Raw genomic sequence first — 25,238 nt, forward strand, 5'->3', positions numbered from 1 at the left:
ATTTTCACCCATATACTCAGTAAACATTTTCCAGTCTTCTTTAAATGTGCATTCTTCTTGTTCTCTTATTCTACATGTTAAATCTGCAAGCTGTCCTCCATCATCTCTCTCTCTCTCATGCACACACTCACACACCCTGACTACCTTAAAAAAATTCCAGTAACACTAGTCATAGAATCATAGAATCATAGAGTTGGAATAGACCACAAGGGCCATCAAGTCCAACCCCCTGCCAAGCAGGAAACACCATCAGAGCACTCCTGACATATGGTTGTCAAGCCTCTGCTTAAAGACCTCCAAAGAAGGAGACTCCACCACACTCCTTGGCAGCAAATTCATATCTTCCGCTGAGAAAGTATAAAGTATAAGCTGTGAGGGACTCGGCTAGGCTGACATTTTCACTCCTCCCAGTTTTCTGTTTTTCAGCCAAACTTTGTGGGTTTTGGAGGGCACTAAATTTGCTGAGTTCATTGGAAAGCTTGGGATTTTTAAAATGTTTTGTTTCTGCTTTTGCCTACAAAGGGAGTCATCCAAGTGAGTATGAGTCAACACAGTAGTCTTGTGATTTTGGGTGCCGGTCAGCCTGAATCGACTGCCTTTGTTCCCATGATCTGTGCCAGGCATCCTGAACCTCAGCCCTCCAGATGTTTTGAGACTACAATTCCCACCATCCCTGACCACTGGTCCTGCTAGCTAGGGATCATGGGAGTTGTAGCCCAAAAACATCTGGAGGGCCGAGTTTGAGGAAGCCTGATCTGTGCCTACTGACTCAAAACAACAACAACAACGAAGTGCCATTATTTATGTAAAAGTGATGGGGAATAGACCCTGAATCTCTCTGCAGAGAATAAGTGAGCTGGCTGCAAGAGTTTGCAGCTAGATCAAAGCAGCTATTGAGAAAAGTCGTACCACATGAATCCCATTAGAAATCTAGACTATGTGGAGGAACTAGGAAGATAAAATGCACTTTTCATCTTGCAGTAGTTGCTGCTATATCTTTATTTTGATTGCTGTCCTTAAAATAACACATAAACATGATCAAACACTGTTTCCATCCTTTGTGTGTTACAGGGGCAAAAAGGCTTTCCTGGAGCTATGGGTCAGAAGGTACTGTTCTTTTGAAAAACTATGACATGCGTATTTTTTTAATATAAAAAAAGGCCACATCTCTACTGTGTCCCACTGTTTCCTCTGTGATTTAATGATTTGGCAAGTGAATATGCAAAAGCATGGAAATAAAATGGGACAGCAGAAGAAGCATGATTGGCTGAAAAATATGAAAGGATAATTGGCTCAAATATCATTAAGAAAGTCCTGCTTGGTGGATCATTTGTTGTTGTTGTTTAGTCGTTTAGTCATGTCCAACTCTTCGTGACCCCATGGACCAGAGCACGCCAGGCACTCCTGTCTTCCACTGCCTCCCGCAGTTTGGTCAAACTCATGCTGGTGCCCTCCTTCTTTCCCAACATCAGGGTCTTTTCCAGGGAGTCTTCTCTTCTCATGAGGTGGCCAAAGTATTGGAGCCTCAGCTTCAGGATCTGTCCTTCCAGTGAGCACTCAGGACTGATTTCCTTCAGAATGGATAGGTTTGATCTTCTTGCAGTCCATGGGACTCTCAAGAGTCTCCTCCAGCACCATAATTCAAAAGCATCAATTCTTCGGCGATCAGCCTTCTTGATGGTCCATCTCTCACTTCTGTACATCACTACTGGGAAAACCATGGCTTTAACTATACGGACCTTGCAATTGGAAGAGCCAATCAGAAGCCGCTTGTCTGCTGCATCGGGCGTTCAGCTTCCAAAAAACGTTCGAGAACCGGAACACTTACTTCTGGGTTTTCAATTTTTGGGAGCTGAAACGTTTGGCAACGGAGATGATCGAGAACCAAGGTTTGACTGTACTTGATATCTTGGTCATTTGGGGTGCCTTGGTACAAAAGGCAGGCTATATAAATATTGTAATTAATAAACAGAGGATTTCAGTAGCCATTTCCCCTCAAATTGATTGTGTTTTATGTATTTCCATTAGGGTGAGGATGGCAACCCTGGCATTGCAGGAGAACCTGGGCCAAAAGGAACCGCTGGGAGAACGGTAAGCCAATCCTTTATGGTCTCTTAACATCAAAATGTGCTTGAAACACACACACACACACACACACACACACACACACTGCTTACTCCCATTGCTTACACAATTGCAATCCTGACATGGAGAGGTATCTGGATTTAAGCTTGTCATATCATGAGGGCGTGTGCAATGTCTTGGACTGAATCTTGATATCAGTAGCATAGCTGTCAACTTTTCCCTTTTTTTAAGGGAAATTCCCTTATTCCGAATAGGATTCCTCACAGGAAAAGGAAAAAGTTGACAGCTATTATCAGTAGGCAAAGGCTTAGCTCCCCATTAATCCATGAAGTTCACTCACAACATGAACCTACCCCAAAGGGTTGCTGTGAAGATAAAACTGAAAAAGACTAAGCACCCACTGAGACCGTCTTGGAAGGAGGGCAGGATATATTGTGATTAGTAATTATAATACCCGAAAGAGTATTATTGGAGTAATTGTGCTTTTGGCTTTCCTCAAGACACAACTGTGTCTTTTCTACCGTAGGCTTCATCTGGTGACAATCAGACGTAAGTTTCAACAGGCCCATTTTTCATTTTTAGAATCCAAAAAGGTTTGTTGCCAAAGCTGAAGTGAAACACTGATTCAATATATCACCTCTGCTTTCAGTTAAGGTTACTCCCAGTACTCTGTGTTCATATATGAGTACGGCCTGGAGGAATGTTCCCCAGATAAAAGCTTTCCGATTACTCAGATTGCAACTAGCACTGTCTGTTGTTTTAGGCTGAAATCCTAACTCCACTTACCTGAGAGTAAGCTCCATTATATTCAACAGAACGTTGTCCTTTGTAGCTATGGTTAGTATTGTGCTGTTTGGTGCTAGCTTCTGAAGAAACACACCATACCCTCCAACATTTCTCTGATGAAAATAGGGACCTCCAATTCCATAATGATAATTTTACTATTTATACCCCACACATCTTGCTGGGTTGCCACAGCCACTCTGGGGAGCTTCCAACAGATATAAAAAACACAACAAAACATTAAACATTCAAAACCTTACCTTCAGACGACTTGGGGGTCAGATAACTCCATACCCTCCAACATTTCTCCAATGAAAATGGGGACATCCTAAGGAAAAGTGGGACATTTTGGGATCAAATCAGAAACCGAGACAGCTTCTTTAAATCAGGAACGTCCCTGGACAGTAGGGACACTTGGAGAGTCTGACGTACCATAATTTGTGGAACAGGTGACTTAGAAGGGTTACCGACATCTTACTCTGGTGCAAACAGTAAGATACTGGTCCCTCAAAGATGTACCGTAATGTACTGTGAAGGCAGAAGAACTGGTCTCATCTGCACACACCCACTCTGAAAAGTGGGGACGTGGGTGGCACTGTGGGTTAACCAGAGAGCCTAGGACTTGCCAATCAGAAGGTCGTGGTTCGAATCCCTGCGACGGGGTGAGCTCTCGTTGCTCGGTCCCTGCTCCTGCCCACCTATTAGTTCGAAAGCACGTCAAAATGCAAGTAGATAAATAGGTACCGCTCCAGCGGGAAGGTAAACGCTGTTTCCGTGCACTACTCTGGTTCGCCAGAAGTGGCTTAGTCATGCTGGCCACATGACCCGGAAGTTGTCTGTGGACAAACGTTGGCTCCCTCGGCCTATGGGGCGAGATGAGCGCACAACCCCAGAGCCGGTCACAACTGGACCTAATGGTCAGGGGTCCCTTTACCTTTAGCTTCACACTCAAAAGTAAAACTGAGTCTAACAGAAAATGGCAGATTCTGACAAAAATGTCTAACACCAGCTTCCAGCCACCTGGAAGTCTATCACTGCTGCCCCTGTCCTGTCCCTGAAATTTTCACTCCTCTCACCCACCTGAAAATTGCCCAAATGCTCCCTGCTTTTGCTGCCTGTGAATGGGATGGCAAGGGGGAGGGGTTACAGACCTTTATACTAGCTTACTGCTGCTAATGATAACTGTGTCATTTGGAGATATATCTGTTTCAGTTTCCCCTACTTTTAAAAAGGAGAGCTTTAGATTGTCAGGACCACTGCGGATTTATTAGTTGCCTTCTAAACAACCATCTCCAGGTGATTTACATGAAAGATATCTAAAGTGTTTAAAACCACAAAAACAATTAAAAACATATTTAAAACATAGCTGTCAACGTTTCCCTTTTTTAAAGGGAAATCCCCTTATTCCGAATAGGATTCCTCGCAAGAAAAGGGAAAAGTTGACAGCTATGATTTAAAATAAGAATATATCCACGCAAAATAGACACTTGTGGTAAATACCCATTCATCCAGCTGGGAAAAACTTGTAGAAATAAGGAGTCATGGAGACTTCCGGTCAGCGCCAGCGCTTAATGGCGGATTTCTCCCGGAGCTCCGGGAGAGATCTGCTTCGTGGGTTCGGGTCCGGCAGCCACGGCGGAGCGGGGACCCTCAAAAATCACAGGCGCGTAGCCTGTGAACTGGAGACTCGGCGGGCACCTTTGCGCCCCCCCCGACGTTGTGAAATAGCCTTTTTAAAGGCTACGGAACAGCGGAGGGTGTGTGGAGCGGTGCTGAGAGTCGCTTTCACCCAGCCTGCGAAGTGAAGCCGCGTCGCCATTAGCGGAGAGCGCTGATTTCTTCCGGTGAATTTGGACTAAAAAGAACAACTTTCCGTGAGTAGGATTGAACTTCAAAATATAATTGGACGTTAAATTTAAGGAAATTGGGCACCGAGACGGACAAGCACTAAAAAGGAAGTCTGCTTTCCGTTCTGTAGCAAGATCAAAGCGAAAGGCATTCAAGCTGTAACTTTTTGAAAGGAGAGTTGTGGGAACTAAGAAATCCACCACCAAGCAAAGAACTCCCTCCCCGAAGGCAGGAGGGGGGGGGAAGAAGATTTTAGAGTGTTTTCCTGCCTGTTTAAAAGAAACTGAACTGTTTACCGCTGCCCTTAAACCTGGGGATCGGACTGCTGGAGAAAAGGAACCGGCTAAGGACTGTCGCTACAAGAAGGTAAAAAAGTAACTGTAATATTGACTTTGGTTACTCTCAACTTAGAAATACTTTATTTTGTTGCACAGCAAAGTTATATGCAGGATACTATTGATCTGGATCTTTTAAAAAGAAAAAAGAATATTTGAAAGGGACTTGGAGGGCTTTTGTTTGTTTTTTGGAAAGTGTGGGACCAACTTGAAGGCAAAGAATTGGTTTTACGCCCTCTAGAGGACTTGCGAATAGTTTCAGCAACAAGTGGAACTTAAAACTTGAGAACTTTTGTCTGACAGCCTAAGAGTGTGGGAATGACCTTGAGTGAAAGATTTTGTTATGGCAGATGGTAAAGAGAAAGAGGACTCACAAGAAACAACCTTGAGATCTGGTAGACAATACAAAGTCGATCTTTCTATGCAAAGAAGGGCTTCTGTATCAGGAGCCTCTGGAACTGCAGCTGTCTCAAAGGCAAAAGTGAAAATAATGTCTTCAGAAGAAGCATTTGCTAAGGTATTGGGGAAAATAAATGACTCTTTGGAGGAACTAAAAAAGCAAGGCGCAGAAACTAGAGTACAAGTTGCTGAAACAAACAAGAAAATTGAAGAAATCTCTGGGAAAATTGATTTAAATACAAAAAGTATAACTGATCTTGGGAACAAAGTGAACTCTAATACAGAAGCAATTGGGAAATTACTGGAAGATTCATCTACAACACGAAAGATAGCTGAGGAAGCTAAAGAAATTGCAACTGCTGCCGAGGAAAAGTTTCCACCGGTGTACAGGAAACTAGATGAGTATGAGCTGGCACTCTCTATGCAGGATATGCAACGCAAGGAGAGGAACTTAAGGATCAGACTTGTGCCGGAAAAGGAAGGAGACAACTTGGTGGACTACTTGACAAAAGAATTTTCTGACTTTTGGAAGCAGGAGCTGGATAAAGAAGAATTTAAGATAGAGAGTGCATTTAGACTGGGAACAAGACAGAGGAAGAACAGACCCAGAGATTGCTTAATAACTTTAAGATCAAAGGAGGAGAGAGACAAAATACTGAACCTGCACTACCAAACAACCCTTCAAATTGAAGATTTTCATATTGAGATTTTTAAAGATATTCCCAAAAGTATTTTGGATGCAAGAGGTTCTTACAAGGACTTGGTGACACTGCTGAAAAGGAACTACATACCATTCAGGTGGGAGTTTCCTCAAGGCTTGTCTTTTAAATACAAGGGGAAGAAAAGAAGAATAAAGACAGTGAGTGATAAAGACAAGTTTTTAGGAGAACACGAAGAAGACCTACAGAAAGAGACGTTTCCAGGACAAGGGCATCCTTCAAGCAAGGGACCATTGGACACGGATACGGAATCACCGACAAAAGAGGAACAACAACTGGGAGCTGTAGGAGGAAAGAGTAAATAGCCCCATCATGGCTCTGCAACTTCTAACCTGGAATTGTAACGGTTTAAATATTCCCAGAAAAAGAAAAAATATATTTCATGCTTTAAAGAAAGACCAATTGGACTTGATTTGTTTACAAGAGACCCATGTGACAAGAGCACATAGAAAATTATTAATAAATAAAAGATTGGGACACGAATTTATATCCTCAGACAGAGTAAAAAAGAGAGGAGTGGTGATCTACGCAAAGGAAAGTTTGCAACCGAAACAAATTTTTAAAGATGATCAAGGAAGATATTTGGCAATTGAAATTCAATCTCAAGGAGAAAAGTTTTTGATAGTGGGAATTTATGCACCAAATGAAGGGAAAGCTGAATTCTTTAAGAAGTTGCATGAGACTTTGATGGACTATATGGATTACAATTTAATTATGATGGGAGACATGAATGGAGTAGTTTCAACAAATATGGACAAAGCACAAAGACAGGTAGTTACAAAAGATGGAAGACTACCAAAAACTTTCTTTGAAATGACTGACAATATGGATTTGATTGACATTTGGAGAACAAAACACCCATTAGAAAGAGAGGGAACCTTCTTTTCTGAAGCCAAAATGACATGGACACGGATTGACCAAATTTGGGTGACTAGCAGTATGGCGCCGAACATAAAGAAAGTGGAAATCTGCCCAAAAACCTTCTCCGACCATAATGCAGTAAAGATGGTGATGAAGCAAACAACAACTGGCTCCTTCAGATGGAGAATGAATGACACCTTACTTAGAGACGAGGAGATCTGTAAGAAGGCCCAAAAAACTTTGAAAGACTATTTTGAAATTAACTTAAGGACTAAAGTAGAAAAAAGAATAGTATGGGACGCAAGTAAAGCCGTGATGAGAGGGTTTCTGATACAACAAAATACACTAAAGAAAAGAAAGCAAAATGAGAGGAAAGAGAAAATCCTGGAAAAGATAAAAGAAGGGGAAAGGAAATTAAGATTGAAGCCAAAATCGCAAGAGATTTTAAGAGAAATTAAATTATATCAAACACAATTTATGGAACTGATGAATCAAGAAATAGAATGGAAAATTAAACAAATGAGACAAAAGACTTTTGAATCTGCAGATAAATGTGGCAAGTTATTGGCTTGGCAAATAAAAAAGAGACAAAAACTCAACACGGTAACAAACATAGAAGTGGAAGGAAATAACATATTTAACCCAGTGGAAATCAGGAACTGTTTTCAGAGCTACTTTAGACAACTGTACACACAAGGGCCACAGAAAGAAATGGATATACAACAATTCCTCGAGAAAAATGGGCTGAAAAAGATTTCGCAGGAAAGTAAGACAATTTTGAACCAGGAGATATCAGCACAAGAAATAGAAGATGCCATTCAAAGCATGACGTTGGGCAAATCTCCTGGACCGGACGGACTGACTTCCAAATATTACAAAGTTTTGAAGGAAGGGTTGATACAACCTTTGAAGGAAGTCTGTAACGAGATTATGGAGGGGAGAAGGGCACCAGACACGTGGAGTGAGGCCTACATCACACTTATACCAAAGACAGAGACTGACTCAACTTAAGAACTACCGACCCATCTCGTTACTAAACGTGGATTACAAAATCTTTGCTGATATTTTAGCAAAGAGATTGAAAAGAGTTCTGATGGAGGAGATTCATGGGGATCAAGCGGGCTTTCTCCCGAAAAGGCATTTGTCGGATAACGTAAGGAATATAATTGACATTTTGGAGAAGTTGGAAGTGAATATAAACACTAAGGCTGTTTTGATATTTGTGGACGCCGAGAAAGCCTTTGACAATATATCTTGGAGTTTTATGTTGAAGAACCTCCGGGGGATGGGGGTAGGCCAAGGGTTTGAAAATGGTATAGGTGCAATATACTCTGAACAGAAAGCAAAATTAATTGTAAATAATGTGGTTACAGAAGAGTTCAAGATTGAAAAAGGGACACGTCAGGGGTGCCCTATCTCCCCACTACTTTTTATATCGGTCCTAGAGGTTTTGCTTAATATGATTAGGAGGGACCAGTTGGTTAAAGGGATTCAGGTCGGAGCTAAACAATATAAACTGAGAGCATTTGCAGATGACCTAGTACTTACATTACAAGAGCCAGAAGCTAGCACGAAAAGAGTTTTGGAAATAATTCAAGAGTTTGGTCAAATGGCAGGATTTAAATTGAATAAGTTAAAGACTAAGGTATTGGAGAAAAATTTAACACAGGTTGAAAAAGAAAGGTTTCAGAATGAGACAGGGTTGACTGTGGTTAAAAAAGTGAAATATTTGGGTATAAATATGACAGCTAAGAATGTGAATCTATTTAAAGATAATTATGAAAAAACTTGGACAGAAGTGAAAAAAGATTTGGAGATTTGGTCAAACTTGAAGCTTTCCTTGTTAGGTCGAATTGCAGTTATAAAAATGAATGTATTGCCAAGAATGTTGTTTTTGTTCCAAGCATTACAAATAATGGATAAAATGGACTGTTTCAAGAAGTGGCAAAAAGATATATCTAAATTTGTCTGGCAGGGCAAGAAGCCCAGAATTAAATTTAAGATATTAACGGATTCAAAGGAAAGAGGGGGATTTGCCCTGCCAGACTTTAAACTGTACTATGAAGCGGCAGCTTTCTGCTGGCTAAGGGATTGGCTGCTTCTTGAAAATACAGACATTTTGGATTTGGAAGGTTTTAACAATATTTTTGGGTGGCATGCATATCTGTGGTATGACAAGGTTAAAGCACATAAAAGTTTTAAAAACCATATTGTCAGAAAAGCACTACTAAATGTCTGGATCAGATATAAAGATTTGCTGGAAAATAAAACTCCAAGGTGGCTGTCGCCAATGGAAGCTAAGGCAGTTAAAAAGTTAAATATGGAGTCGAAGTGGCCAAGATATTGGGAAATTTTGGAAAAGGAAGGGGACAAACTGAGACTGCAGAGTTTTGAGAAATTAAAAGGGAAGGTGAGAGATTGGTTGCACTATCACCAAATAAATGAAGTGTTTAAATTGGACAGTAAAATTGGCTTCCAGGTGGAAAAATCAAAATTGGAGACTGAATTGTTAGAATCCAGTACTAAGAATTTGTCAAAAATGTACAATTTGCTGCTGAAATGGAATACACAAGATGAAACGGTTAAATCAAGTATGATTAAATGGGCTCAGGACATTGGTCATAACATCTTGTTTGCTGATTGGGAAAAGTTGTGGACCACCGGGATGAAATTTACGGCATGTAATGCCTTAAGAGAAAATATTATGAAAATGATCTATAGGTGGTACATAACCCCAGTCAAGCTTGCAAAGATTTACCATTTGCCTGATAATAAATGTTGGAAATGTAAAGAAAAGGAAGGTACATTCTTTCACCTTTGGTGGACGTGCCCGAAGATTAAGGCATTCTGGGAAATGATCTATAATGAACTTAAAAAGGTATTTAAATATACCTTTCCTAAGAAACCAGAGGCCTTTCTCTTGGGTATTGTCGGCCAAGGGGTGTCAAAGACGGATATAACTTTCTTTATGTATGCTACAACAGCAGCTAGAATACTCATTGCGAAGTACTGGAAGACACAAGATCTACCCACACTGGAAGAATGGCAGATGAAGGTGATCGACTACATGGGTTTGGCAGAAATGACGAGCAGAATCCGAAACCAGGGAAGAGAAGCAGCGGAAGAAGAATGGAAAAAGTTTAAGGACTATTTAAAGAAATATTACAAAATTAATGAAAGTTAGAATGATGTTGGACTGGAAAGTAAAGGGTTACTATTAGTAATGGTTAAGACAAGGAGAATAAGGAAGATTAGCTTAAATTTAAATTAAAATAAGGGAAGATTTGCTGAGTAATTGATTAGAATTTGGAATACAGAAAAGGGAGGCATGAGGAAGTCGGGGAAGAAAGGTATAAGAAATTAAGATATGAAATGGTACTTGTTTCTTGTTTTGTTTTTGTTTTTGTTTGTTTATGTATCTGTTGTGTTTATTGTATTGTTCTGTTATGTTTTTGTGATCATAAAAAATTCTTTAATAAAAATATTATTAAAAGAAAAAAAAGAAAGAAATAAGGAGTCATGGATTTTCCAGAAATTGCAGATAGCGGTTTGCCTGTCGTAACTCGACAGGAATGCTATTTCAGACACAATTCTCTTAAACTGAAGTATTTTTGCATGTTTTGGTCATGCTGTGACCATAATTAATGAGATAAGGGCTGTAAAAGAGTTTTCAACTTTAGGAGTGCTATATAAATTATTGGTAACGGCGATAAGTGTACAGCTAACACATTCCATCTGTGTTTCTGTAAAAACAGTATTAAGGAAAGCTTGCTGGTTGGCACTATATCAATTTTCATACAAACCTAGGCTAAGATCCAAAGGACCAATTTAGTCATGACACACACACACATACTGTGTCACAAACTACTTTCCCTCTCCTTAGTTTAAAAATGTGCTGACAAAATGGGGGCGGCTAGGCTACAGTGGAAAGAGAGACCTTTTCCCCCGTATCCCTGTTTGTTTTCATTAGTAAACCACTTTTTGAGGAAACAAATCTCCAACAAAGTAGCTAACCGAAAGCGCCTCAAAACAAAATAATATAGAAATTGAAAATATTCCCTCTACTCAAAATACCACTAAACAGCCAGCCCAAAGAGAACGACTCAGCCTAGGAAAGCAGACCACAGAACCATTTCAGCAGCTCAATGTGTAATCAGCTACTGACTGCCACCATGAAAAGATGGATCTTTAAGGCCCATTTGCAACTTCCACAATTGTGGGGCCACCACCGAAAAGGCCCTCTGCCATGTGATTAATTCGAGGAGGAGGCGGAGGCGGCAGCAGTCCAGGGGGGGGAATGATAACAGAGATGAAATCCTCCTTCTGGAAGCAAGAAACAACAAGCTGAGTCTTCTGATTCTTTGTCCCTATGAATTTAGTTCTACCATAATGATGTTGACCTTAAGGAGTCATAATTAAGACACTTCCCCAAGTGTTCCTGCAGTTCCTGGAACTTTTCATAAGGAGTAACTCCAGTTCACTGATTGTCTATCCTGTATTTTACTGTTAGGCTCGTTTACCTTTTTGGTAATGCCCAAGATGCTAATTGCATTTTAAAGGAGTGTCTCTCCCCATCATTGTTTTCAGGGTCCTGAAGGTGCTACTGGCCTCAAGGGTACATTGGGAGATCGTGGTCCTCCTGGACGTAGGGTACGTGAATATGCCATCTTTGCTTTGGGAAACCTGCTATGCATATAGAGCTCAGTCATTGTGTGGGCTACAATAACTGTAGGCCAGGTGTGATATATAATTTACACCTCCATCTATATCGCCATAGCTAATTAATTTTTTCCCCTTGTGTCGACTGAGTAAGACTAGAATAGGGTGTGTCATTTTAAGGCAGTGGTTCTCAAACGTTGGTGTGGCAAGTGTGATCGGAAGATTCAAGGACAATCAAAGAAACATTTAAACATTTCGGTGTAGTATAGTCTAGTACAGTGGTACCTCGGGTTACATACGCTTCAGGTTACATACGCTTCAGGTTACAGACTCTGCTAACCCAGAAATAGTGCTTCAGGTTAAGAACTTTGCTTCAGGATGAGAACAGAAATCGTGCTCCAGCGGTGCGGCAACAGCAGGAGGCCCCATTAGCTAAAGTGGTGGTTCAGGTTAAGAACAGTTTCAGGTTAAGTACGGACCTCCAGAACAAATTAAGTACTTAACCTGAGGTACCACTGTATCAATTTTTTTTTAATTTGCAGAATATAGATAGATATCTTTCAAATGAAAGCAACACCGAATGATACTGAATCCTAGGTGTGTTTATTGATATTTCTTATCAATAATAAAAAAATGGTGTCGCCCCATATTTCTAAGTTATAAACCAAATCAACGGAACAAATGGCTTTGCTGAATGACTGTTGATATTCTGCTGCAGTTGCCTTACTTAATGACTTTCCTTTCAACTTCATTATCAATTGTGACTGAGCACAGAAATCTATTTGTTCTACTACAATATGCTATTTTTCTTCTTTCAGGGTATTAAAGGAGCAAAGGGTGTGGCTTCTTTTTCCGTATGTATTCACCACATCATGGACCTTAAATATTCAGAAAGGTTCTATAATCCCCCCGTAATCTGTGGATTACTCAACTTTTCTTCTCTTTCTCACTCTGTAGCCGTGCGAACTCATTGCTTATATTCGTGAGCACAGCTGTAAGTATTGATTCCTACTGCATTCAGTTACTCATGAAGGATAAATGATTGTCCTATTGTCATGGGCAGATAAAGGTAAAGGGACTCCTGACCATTAGGTCCAGTCATGGCCGACTCTGGGGTTGCGGCGCTCATCTCGCTTTATTGGCCGAGGGAGCCAGCGTACAGCTTCCGGGTCATGTGGCCAGCATGAATGACTAAGCCACTTCTGGCGAACCAGAGCAGCGCACAGAAACGCCGTTTACCTTCCCGCCGGAGTGGTACCTATTTATCTACTTGCACTGGTGTGCTTTCGAACTGCTAGGTTGGCAAGAGCAGGGACCGAGCAACGGGAGCTCACCCCATCGCGGGGATTTGAAGTGCTGACCTTCTGATCGGCAAGTCCTAGGCTCTGTGGTTTAACCCACAGTGCCACCCATGTTCATGGGCAGATAGAACACCCTTAATCATATAGCTTTGGTTGACTACTGACCTCCACAGGCTTAAGAAGTCGATGAGTCTTCAAATAGTTATCTCTGGCTGTTGTCATGATAGCTCCTTGACGACCATTTCCATTGTTGTGTCATAGCTCAGATCCTGCAGTCCTATGCGACTGTGATATATCACTTTCCTAATTCAGCTTTTTTTAACTTTTCATGGGAGCCAGAAATGTCTACACCAAGCAATAAACACATTTGGGAGCTGGTGAATTTGTCCTTTCTACAGGACCAGCTGCTGGGACCTTTTGCTTCATTGAATAATCCATTTATTCATTCTTGTTTAACTTCACCAGCCAAGCTTACTCACGGTGGTCACTTGCTATATCTGAAGTCACATCCACACTGTGATTTAAAGCACATATATGCCACTTTAACAGCCATGGCTTCCCCCCCACCCCCAAGAATACTAGGAATTCTATTTACCCATCAGAGAGCTCTAATTCCCAGCACCCTTAAATAACTACAGTGCCCTCAATTCTTTGGGGGGACATCATGTGCTTTAAATGCACAAATTGGATGTGACACAAATGCCCTCTACATTTGGTGTTACACCCCATTGCTACGCGATTCCATTCAAAAGGATTTCTGTAAAATAATGGTTGAAGCATTCTATGATAACTAGAAGAGATTCTTGAACATTTGCTACATAATTTGCCAGTATACCTGAAGGAGTGTCTCCACCCCCATCGTTCAGCCTGGACACTGAGGTCCAGTTCCAAGGGCCTTCTGGCGGTTCCCTCACTGCAAGAAGTAAGGTTACCAGGGAACCAGGCAGAGGGCCTTCTCGGTAGTGGCACCCGCCTTTTGGAACGCCATTCCATCAGATGTCAAGGAAATAAGCAACCTGACTTTTAGAAGACATCTGAAGACAGCCCTGTTTAGGGAAGTTTTTAATGTTTGATGTATTATTGTGTTTTTAAGATTCTTTTGGGGGCCACCCAGAGTGGCTGGGGAAACCCAGCCAGATGGGCGGGGTATAAATAATATGTTGTTGTTGTTGTTGTTGTTGTTGTTGTTGTTGTTGTTGTTAATGATATTATATTATTTTCTCTCTTTCCTTTAGCTTGTTACCAAGGTAGGCACTTAACATTATACTGCAGCTGTTAAATGGATTGATGTGGTACATTTGTGAATTTTCTGTTTTTGTCTGTAGTAAATTGTTGTGCACTGTATTTGTTATGGTTTTGTAAATGTTCTTTTGTATAATTATGCATTGTATGATATCTGAGGCAATGGATTTAAAAAACTTTTTTAAAAAAAACCACCCTAATGATAATATTAGCATCATCATTTACTTCTAAATAACCAACTATGCTCTTTTTTAAAAAAAAATAAATTTTTTTTAAAAAATATGTTTTTATTAAATTTTAAATTATTAAATTTAGAATATTCATTTAAACAACCTTAAAATATCAATGACTTCCCTTCTCTTTCCATGGTTCATTTTGCATATCATAAATCCTTGCATATTTTATATAAACTAAACCATTCAGTATTCCATTATTATTTCCATCAAAACTTATTTACACTGTTGAATTTATCTTAATGTTGCCAAAGTTTTCAAGTGTACACAGTTTCCCCCATATATTCAATAAACATTTCCCAATCTTCTTTCAATGAATGCTTAAACAACCAACTATGCTCATGCATCTGATAAGGTGCTTGAGTGATGAATCTCACTGTCTGGCCCAAGAGATTGCACAATATGTCCTCATTGTAGTATGTGGCCCCCGGGGGAAAATGTGGCCCTTGGCTGCAAAACATCTCCTACCCCTGCTATAGCAACCGCCCCATTTAGGAATCCTTTTTGCACATATCAGTTTACCATGTGGAATGGCGTGGGAACAAGTCTGTGTGGTTTGCCTTCACAGCGCCATCTAACATTACTGCTCATGGTTGATAAACCTCTGGCTTTGTAGAGGTGTTGATGAACTTGCAACACAGAGACTATTTTGCTGCTCCATCGTGTGGAGCAGTTTCAAGCATCTTTCCTGTCCACCCCTGTTTATTTATTTATTTTGAAAAGATTTGTAGATTACTTTCTAAACTACAAAAATAAAATAAAGCATTTCCATTTGGTAAAGAAGAACTGAACACAGAGCTAGACTGGTGACTGGGGGTGGCTGCTGAGACCACATAATACCAGTCTTGAAAGACCTACCGTATTTTTTGCTCTATAAGACTCACTTTTCCCCTCCTATAAAGTAAGGGGAAATGTGTGTGCGTCTTATCGAGCGAATGCAGGCTGCGCAGCTATCCCAGAAGCCAGAACAGCAAGAGGGATTGCTGCTTTCACTGCGCAGCGATCCCTCTTGCTGTTCTGGCTTCTGAGACTCAGAATATTTTTTTTCTTGTTTTCCTCCTCCAAAAGCTAGGTGCGTCTTGTGGTCTGGTGCGTCTTATAGAGTTTAAAATACGGTACATTGGCTCCCAGTACGTTTCCGAGCACAATTCAATATGTTGGTGTTAACCTTTAAAGCCCTAAACTGCCTCGGCCCAGTATACCTGAAGGAGCATCTCCACCCCCAATGTTCTGCCCGGACGCTGAGGTTCAACGCCGAGGGCCTTCTGGTGGTTCCCTCACTGCAAAAAACCAAGTTACAGGGAACCAGGCAGAAGGCCTTCTCAGTAGTGGTGCCCGCCCTGTGGAATACCATCCCATCAAATGTCAAATAGATAAACAACTACCTGACATTTAGAAGACATTTGAAGGCAGCCCTCTTCAGGGAAGTTTTTAATGTGTAACATTTTAATGTATTTTTAATCTTTGTTGGAAGCCGCCCAGAGCGGCTGGGGAAACCCAGCCAGATGGGCGAGGTACAAATAACAAATTATTATTATATATTATTATTTTGTCTCCTGACCTTTGGAAATCTGGTGTGTGACTCGATAAGCCATCCGCTCTTTTGTCCTAGGGACACCAGAATGCCCGGTATATCCCACGGAATTAATGTTTGCTTTGGATGTCTCTCAAGACACCACGCCTCAGATTTTTGACCGAATGAGGGAGATCGTCATAGCGATTGTGAAGGACCTCAGAATCAGGGAAAGCAACTGTCCTGTGGGAGCCAGGGTGGGCGTCGTGTCCTACAGCTCTAGCACCCGCTATCTGATCCGCTTCTCGGATTTCCGCAGCAAGGACCGTTTGCTTCAAGAGCTCAAGGCACTTTCTTATCAGAGAGCAGCAAGCAGACGGGACACGGGTGCATCGATGAGGTTTGTGGCCAGGAATGCCTTCAAGAGAACTCTCCAAGGTGCTAACTTGAAAAAAGTTGCTGTCTTTTTCAGCCACGGTCAGACTGCCGATCCAAATTCCTTCAACACAGCTCTCCTTGAATACAGTGCCTTAGAGATCCTTCCGGTGGTCATTGCATTTAATAACATCACCCATCTCCATCGTTCCTTTGCGGTGAGGAGAACTATGGTCTTTCCCTTCTTTTGCATTTAGCGATTATGTTTTGCTCTCTATTTATGGTAGCCAGGGCTGGATTTAGGTTTGATGAGGCCCTAAGCTACTGAAGGTGTAATGGGGCCCTTTATATGTCCAGCTGTCATTTGTCAAAAACAAATTGTCACTGTTATTTGTGTTGAATACATGCTATATGGTATTTTATGGACCTAATAGGTATCTAAAGCCATTTGCACATGTTGCCATGCAACCAGTCCATGCAGAATGTAGGCACCCTGTATATAGAAATGAGCAAACCAGTGATATTTTAGGGAGCAGGCTAGCAGGCGGGGCTCATTACTTACATCATAGGGGCCCACACAACACAAAACACTGTTGCTGCATGAAGCTTCCTATGCGTAAGGCATAAAGAACTACACAACTTTTAGAAGACACCCAAAGGCTGCCCTGCATCAGGAAGTTTTTAATGTTTGGTGTTTTATTATGTTTTTATATGTGTTAGAAGCCGGCCCGAGCAACTGAGGCAACCCAGCCGGATGGGTGGGGAATAAATCTTGTTATTGTTATCCCACCCTATACCCGCAGGTCTCAGGGCAGTTCACAAGATATTATTATTATTATTATTATTATTATTATTATTATTATTACCTGAAGTTTTTTCTCCTCCTTTTCATTTTTTCTTTCTAGATGGATGATTCCGGACAGTTTCAAGCCCTTCACATTCCAAGCAAAGGAGATTACACATTGTTTTTACAGGGACTCCAGCTGTGCACTCTTTGTTATGGTACGAAGCATAATCTTGCAATTATAATTCTCAAGAAACATGTTTATTTGATCATGATGAGCCATAAGACTGACAGAGCTTGGCAGAAATCTCTGGTGTTTTAGGAGAAAAGCTCTGTGAGAAGGAGGGTTGATGAGCAAACCGTCTGACTACTACGCCCTTCTTACGGTAATGCAAATTGACACACGATGAAAATCAAGGCATCCGATGGAAGTTAAACTTACCAGAAATGTAATATTGATTAAAGGTTTTGGAAAAGAGCAATCAAGCGGTTATTGTAAGGATATTTCCAGGGGGTGGGGCTGATTTTAAAACAGTTGATGAGTGAGCCAGAGGAGCAACTAAGAAAAACGCATCTAAACTTTTATTTAGATTCACCGATTTTAGGTTGATTTTTTCGCTATTATATGATTAAACAGTAGAATTATAGAACTGTAGTACTGGAGCGACCGTGAGAATAAGCTAGTCCAGCCCCCTGCAATGCAGGAATCTTTTTGCCCAATATGGGGTTCAAACCCACAACTCTGAAACCCTGAGATTAATATTCTCGTGCTCTACTGACTGAGCTAGCATTTAAAATTAATGATATACATACATAGGGATAGAAAACATGTCTCTTCATCCAAAAATGAACTTTATTTAAAAGGAAGAAAATGAATTAAATTCAAGTATTTTCATATAATAGTATCAGATATTCAAGCGAATTTCTTCAACATTTCCTTCTCATGAAATCATTGGCTAACTTGTCCCAATTTACATCTTGCAATGCAGAACCTTCTATTGCTAAATTGCTGAGCTTGTTATATGCTATTGGGATATAGTAGAGATGTAAATTTTGTACTCGTTTAAGGGTGTTGAACGAGTTTTCACGGGTTGCATTTGACATGGGTAATATTAAAATAAGGAAAGAATTGTCTCGATATTTGGAAATGTGACTCTCAAATAATGAGTATAGGAGTGCATGGGAGACTTTAGATAATCAAAGTTCCCAGTGTTGATAGAATGCAGGAATGGTCACAATGGTCATTCTGGTATTCTGTACCATTTTTATGGGAGGTTACGCTTTCTGCGAATTTTGTACGCCAACCAACCCTGACGTTTTATAATTTATATGAATATTTATCTAAATTTATATAGATATCTCAACAACTCTGAGTCCAGCCAAGCACTAGAAAGGAATGTAATTCAGTCTCCTCAGCACTTCCCCAATGGAGGCTGTGAGCCAATTCAATCCTGAGGAGAATTCTTTCCCTTTTTTGGAGCGTTCCATTAGTTTCCAACCTACCCCCTTGTGTGTGGGAATGTTCAGGGAGGCAGCAGAGGATATATTGTTTATTAATATCCTTCCTAACTTGCGCTTAGCAGAGTTTCACATTCCCCTTTTAAACACACAGCAGGTAGCTGGCTGCAGGCTTGTGTAAGCCTCTCACTATTAGGTTCCTGGTAAGTTCTCTTAAAAGAATAAACACATGCCAATTTTTTTTTAAGTTCATGAAAGATGTTTACTCACATTATCAGTTCACAGTTGGATCCCTGAAACTTAGTTACGAAGTATATGCATGTGGGTTCTACCCCATATGAAAGAATGATCCCAGTGTTCTCTGTTGGATGAAAAACCAACAGAGCATCTCAAGCTAAAAAGCTGGTCCAACGTAGAAGGAAGGAAGGAGAGAGAGAGAGAGAGAGAGAGAGAGAGAGAGAGAGAGAGCTGCGTGCCTGTCCTTTTGTTACCTGAACAGGTAAGGTCACACCCACCTCTAGTCACATGCAAAGAAAGTACAGTATTTTTCGCTCTATAGGACGCACCCAACGATAGGACGCGCCTTGTTTTAGAGGGGGAGACCAAGAAAAAAAATCTCGCCCTCTCTGTGCAGCTCCCCTTCAGTGAAGCAGCAGGAGAAATGGAGCCCCTTCCATTTCTCCTCCTGCTTAGCTGAAGGGGCGCTGCGCCTTAGCTGAAGGGGCACCTACCCTTCAGTGAAGGCAACCCGAAGCCTCTGGAGTGCAGCAGGAGTTCCCGCCGCTCTCCGGAGGTTTCAGGCGGCTATCCTTGAAGCCTGGAGAGCGAGAGGGGACAGTGCACACCGACCCCTCTCGCTCTCCAGGCTTCAGCGAAAGCAATGCGAAGCCTCCGGAGTGCGGTGGGACCACTCCCACTGCGCTTCGGAGGCTTCGCGTTGCTATCGCTGAAGCCAAGGAGCCCGCATTCGCTCCATAAGATGCACACACATTTCCCCTTAATTTTTGGAGGGGAAAATGTGTGTCTTATAGAGCGAAAAATACGGTGTGTCCCAGCCAGGAGGAAACAGGAAGTTTTCGACTGGCTGGACCAAACATTCCCTCACATGTCCACTCTAGGAAAACAAGAAATGTTGTACTTGACTGCTGCTTATGTATCACATCCCACATTGTTCAGTTTGTAAACTGATGTCTGAAACGTGTTTGTTTCCAGATAAATGCAAACCAAATGATGCCTGCAAACGTACCAGAAGATCTCTCCTGCCCTGGGGGTACGTGGACACGGCTTTCATTTTGGATACCTCACAGGCAATGAATCCCGGCGAATTTGAGAAACTGAAAGGATTCTTAAGCAGTGCACTTGACGCCTTTGAGGTCTCCTCTGAGCCCGCGGTTTCTTCTGTGGGCGACAGGGTGGCTGTGGTGAGCCACACTGCGCCAGCTTTCAAGCCCCAGACACAGCAACCGCTGGCAAAAAAAGAGTTCGACTTGGTGACTTACGGCAAGACGCAGTCAATGAAAAGACATATCCGGGAATCCCTTCGGCAGCTGGGTGGAGAAGCTGCCCTTGGCCATGCCATCCAGTGGACGATCAACAACGTTTTCTCAGCATCTCCCAACCCGAGGAAACACAAGGCTCTCATCATTGTATCCACTAGGGAAACGAGTCGTTGGGATAAGGAAGTGTTGAAGAAAGCGTCTCTGAGAGCCAAGTGCCAAGGCTATGCCCTGTTGGTACTCTCCTTGGGACCTAAGTACAATGGCACAGAACTTGAGGACCTGGCAAGTCGACCCGTGGAGCAACATTTGATTCAGCTTGGCAGGATTCACAAGCCTGAACTGGAATACACGCTTAGGTTCCTGAAACCCTTTCTATACCTCCTTCGGAGTAAGTTATTGATACGTGATTTTGAAAGAGATTGCGGCTTTCCATCTCTGTGCTGTTTTTAAATTTGTTCTGTTTCTGTAGCACAGTTATGGAGATCTTCTGGGCTCTCCATACCCCTCTGTGCCAGATTAGACATTATCATGGCCTCTTGAGTGTCTCTTTGCTGGTCTGGCCCTCTACTGTTCTGATTGGCCAGCAGACTTGGAAAAGAGTCGAGAGAACAGTTTTCTCTGCTTACAGCATATTTATTTATACATACATACATACATACATACATACATACATACATACCCCATCCATCTGGCTGGGTTTCCCCAGCCACTCTGGGCTGCTCCCAACAGAAAATTAAAAACACGATAAAACATCAAACATTAAAAACTTCCCTAAACAGGGCTGCCTTCAGATGTCTTCTCAAAGTCAGATAGTTGATTATTTCCTTGATATCTGAAGGGAAGGTATTCCACAGGGCGGGCGCCACCACCGAGAAGGCCCTCTGCCTCGTTCCCTGTAACCTCACTTCTCACAGTGAGGGAACCACCAGAAGGCCCTTGGAGCTGGACCTCAGTGTCCAGGCTGAACGATGGAGGTGGAGATGCTCTTTCACAACTGTTCTGTCTCTCTTCTCTCTTCTGGTGGAATGTGATCCTGCTTCCTTCTCCACCCACAAGAAACCCACTCATTCCTAGCTACCCCATGATCAGGAGAAGTTCTAGGATACTAGAACCAGACATTCCACTGATGAAAATAGACCCTCCTGCGCAAGACAGAGTGATACTGGGGTGAAGTCTGGCATACCAACAGCAAGGCCGGGTGGGTAATGGTGGACCAACAGAATCCACACTCAGTTTTGCTGCAAGCAGTAAATGGGAACTGAAACTACAGGTGGATGGTTTCTGATGATAAAAGCATCAAGGCAGAGCATGCACTATGTGGCAAGTGAAATAAGCACAGTGTAGCATCCAACCCAGTGGTTCTCAACCTGTGGGTCCCTAGATGTTGTTGTACTACAACTCCCATCATCCCTAAGCTCTGGCCTTGCTAGCTAGGGGTGATGGGAGTTGCAGTTCAGCAACATCTAGGGACCCACAAGTTGAGAAAGGCTGATCTAACCCATTTTGAGGACACTGAGCCCATTTTATAGCAATAAATTAATAGCCTCCGTCTGTGAATCCATGGCATAGAAATCTTAAGCAGAAATCACAGCTGAGCGGTAAATTTTATTATTTATTATTTATTGCATTTATTCATCGCTTCATATATTTAAAAAGTATTGAAATGTAAAATACAAAATATCTACAATCAGTTAAAAACCAGATAACAAAAAGCAAAAATATTCCTAAAGAGTCCATCCAAGAATTCTGTTGTTTTTTTTAAAAAAGGATAGATGCTACCACCAGTCCCTTTAAGCATATGCAACAGCTTTTCCCACGGAGGACTTACAGAGGAATGGCCTACAACCTACACAGATAAAAATCCCCAGGGCCTCTCTCTTTGAAAGATAAGCATGAAAGCACCTCCATTGTCAGTAAACTACAAGTAGTTCCACTCCACCCCACTCAGGAAATCACTTCCCAGCAACCATTTACAAAATGGGTCCTTTCCTACCTCCCCTAAAGTGTTTCATATCTTCCGCGCATTCCTTCTTCACAATAACCAGAGATATGCATGATGTCAGCCTTCGGGGAAGCGGCTCCCCCCTCCTTTGGCCGTGGATAAGCAGAACAAAGCAAAAATAGTCTCTTACCATTTAAAGAGATTTTAATGATCGCAGTGAAAGAACAGAGAGACCATTCTCAGAGTAAAGGTGCTCCCAGTTAAGGTTTACACCCACTCCCCCACCCGAGTCACCCCTTGCCACTTCTGCGTCTTGCAACCTGATCTCACAACCACTGTGCCTTCTGTGCAGCTACCTTATCTAATCTCTGTGACCTCGGACTGATCGGCTGGACACTTTGCAGCGAACCGGAGTCTGTTAACTCTCTCTCTCCTTGTTCTTCTTCTCCTAACTGTTCACCACCCAGTTCTTCCCAACTTTTGTCTTCTGAACTATGTCCCTCTGCGAACCACTGTTCCAAATCTATACTGTCCCACAGCTCCTGGGAAGTGTCAGGATCCTGATTGGTAGCAGAGGGAGGGGGAGGCTCCCACCATTCCTAGTACGTTCAGCCCTCCTCAGCACAGTCCCTGACACATGATCTTGAAGATTAATTGCATGTGTGAGCTAAAAGAATTAGAGGGAGGGACTGGAAACTGTATTTTGGTGTAGGGCCAGGGCCAGATGCAATCATTAGGACTTTCAGTATAAGAAGAAGAAGAAGAGTTTGGATTTGATATCCCGCTTTATCACTACCCGAAGGAATCTCAAAGCGGCTAACATTCTCCTTCCCCTTCCTCCCCCACAACAAACACTCTGTGAGGTGAGTGGGGCTGAGAGACTTCACCCAGCAGCTGAATGTGGAGGAGCAGGGAAGCAAACCCAGTTCCCCAGATTACGAGTCTACCGCTCTTAACCACTACACCACACTGGTGATAAGAGGGGAAATGTGAAAGTACACCCTAATCAGGGCAAAATCTATTTCCAAACTTTACGAAGGTTCATCCCTGTGCCTTTTTGTCACAACAGGTGGAATCAACAGCTATCCGCCAGCTGAACTCCGAACAAAATGTAACAAGGTCACCTCTCAAAAATCGAGATACACTTCAAGGAGTCTCAGTCTCATGTAAGTCCAGCCACTTATTTGTAAAGATTATTATAAATTAGAAAAGTGTCCTTCATCATCAACAAATAGGTGTCTATGTATGCATTGCATTCTCTGAAGAATCCTTCCCCATGGTCACATAGTATCGGGAATGGAGGGTAGGTTTTTGCCCTTGTGTCAAGATTTTCCCCAAGTACAGGGCTACAAGTTTCTCTACAGGAGTTAAGGGGATTATCCAATTATAGGAGAGGAAATGAAAGGGTGCACTTATGCACACTCTTAGGGAGGGGGTCAAACTTGTTGATCCATTTCACGGGAGGAGGAAGAATCCAATCATTCAGATATGAACTGTTTATAGGTAATGGTTGTGACATTATGCTTGGGACGCAGGTGGTGCTGTGGTCTAAATCACTGAGCCTCTTGGGCTTGCCGATCGGAAGGTCGGCGGTTCGAATCACCGGACAGGGTGAGCTCCCGTTGCTCGGTCCCAGCTCCTGCCAACCTAGCAGTTTGAAAGCATACCAGTGCGAGTAGATAAATAGGTACCGCTCCAGCGGGAAGGTAAACAGCATTTCTGTGCGCTCTGGTTTCCATCATGGTGTCCCATTGCGCCAGATGCAGTTTAGTCATGCTGGCCACATGACCTGGAAAGCAGGCTTGGACGGAATCCAAAAACATCATCCAAACCAAAGGCTAACCTACATTTTCCTGTTCATCTTCCCGCAATGTCTGCTTTCGATATTTTTCAGATAACTGAAAGAGGACAACCTGGCATTGAAGAGAAAACTGACTTCTCACCATTAGTCAGCTGCAATCAATGGAGATGAGTTTGGGTTTTTTGTTGTTAAATGGCTGTGTTTTCTGGAAACCAGATGTGGCGTATGAAGTTCATGGAATGGATCCTCTTTCTCGTCTTCATATTTTTTCATATGTGGTCTTTCGTTTCCAAAGATTTAGCAAGGCCATATCTTCTGACGGACAGAATGCCTTGAAAGTTCTACTCAACTTAAAGCAGTTTTGCACACACGTTAAATGTTTTATTATTCCATGAAAAGTATAAACAACCTCCGTTTTTTCCAAACACTTCAATATTTGCACTGATTCATGCCATTTTGTGCCTCTTGTGTTTTAGCCTAATACCCAAACCCATCTTCTCCTTAGATTCCTTACTTTTATTTGCCCATTCTTCATCTCCAGCCAGCCATTTCTCCTCCAACCTGACCCTTTCAAACCTTTATTCACCGTGTATTTTCTTATTTCTCTTATTCCACACCTTGCCTGTCTCTGGTTATCTCTTGCTCCACCATTGCTTCATTCCTCCCACCCCACCCCCAGCAAAGTATCTCTTTTCCTGTACTTGCCCTCCTGATGGCCATGAATGGAATGAAATCATTAAACTCAAATTTTTTGCTGGTTTGGACTTCTCTGTAGCGTCTCTTTCTTCAAGTAGCTGTTTCATGCTCGCTCTGGTTTGTTGCTGGCTTTCAGTCCTGACTTGCTCGAGAGGAACAAACCAGAGTCCAGACATCGCTCTGGGCAATGCTGATTTTTACCCACCCAGGCAAAGGGATGAGTGAAGCAACAACAACCAGGTAGAATGTGCCAGCACACTGATCATTCACACTGTGGTTCAAGTAAGATTGGATAAGTTAGGAATCCTGGCTTATTGTTTACTTGTGCTGTGGTTTGCTGCAGGCTTGTGATAATAGCTTGCTTGGGAGCAACAAACCAAAATCCATCACACTAAGCAATCTCAATTTGTTCCACCCAGCACACTGTATGTTGTCATTCAAGCAGAGATGAGGTGGGATTCCTTTCAGTCTGTATTTAAAGCCAAATGATCAAATTCTGAAAAAATTTTGAGAACTGAAACACAGTCATCTTTCAGAATTTGCCCATATCCAAAATTTGTGGTATAGTTCTGCAACCAATGTTTACGGAATTTCATAGAGGGAAATGTGCCTGAAAATGAATGTATTAGTTAAAAGTTTTAAAAGGCATTGTAAAGAGTTGCTCACAATCCCCTTTTTGTTCTAACCACTCTGAATAATTTAGGA

At 42.0% G+C, this 25,238-nt stretch overlaps 1 protein-coding gene across 1 annotated transcript in view; it reads left to right on the forward strand.

Moving 5' to 3' along the window:
• The window catches only part of LOC128398394 (collagen alpha-6(VI) chain-like), a 75,006-nt gene extending 50,405 nt beyond the window's left edge, over positions 1-24,601 (forward strand). The window contains exons 26-35 of the mRNA XM_053359407.1: positions 1,072-1,107; positions 2,029-2,091; positions 11,618-11,680; positions 12,508-12,543; positions 12,647-12,683; positions 16,057-16,571; positions 17,259-17,355; positions 19,808-20,482; positions 23,106-23,202; positions 23,931-24,601. Coding sequence (XP_053215382.1) covers positions 1,072-1,107; positions 2,029-2,091; positions 11,618-11,680; positions 12,508-12,543; positions 12,647-12,683; positions 16,057-16,571; positions 17,259-17,355; positions 19,808-20,482; positions 23,106-23,202; positions 23,931-23,934 — 1,623 coding nt within the window. The 3' untranslated portion in view covers positions 23,935-24,601. The remainder of the gene's footprint in view (positions 1-1,071; positions 1,108-2,028; positions 2,092-11,617; positions 11,681-12,507; positions 12,544-12,646; positions 12,684-16,056; positions 16,572-17,258; positions 17,356-19,807; positions 20,483-23,105; positions 23,203-23,930) is intronic.
• Positions 24,602-25,238: the final 637 nt, after the last annotated feature.

This window comes from Podarcis raffonei, chromosome 12 (assembly GCF_027172205.1).
Source record: "Podarcis raffonei isolate rPodRaf1 chromosome 12, rPodRaf1.pri, whole genome shotgun sequence".
Classification (NCBI taxonomy): Eukaryota; Metazoa; Chordata; class Lepidosauria; order Squamata; family Lacertidae; genus Podarcis; species Podarcis raffonei.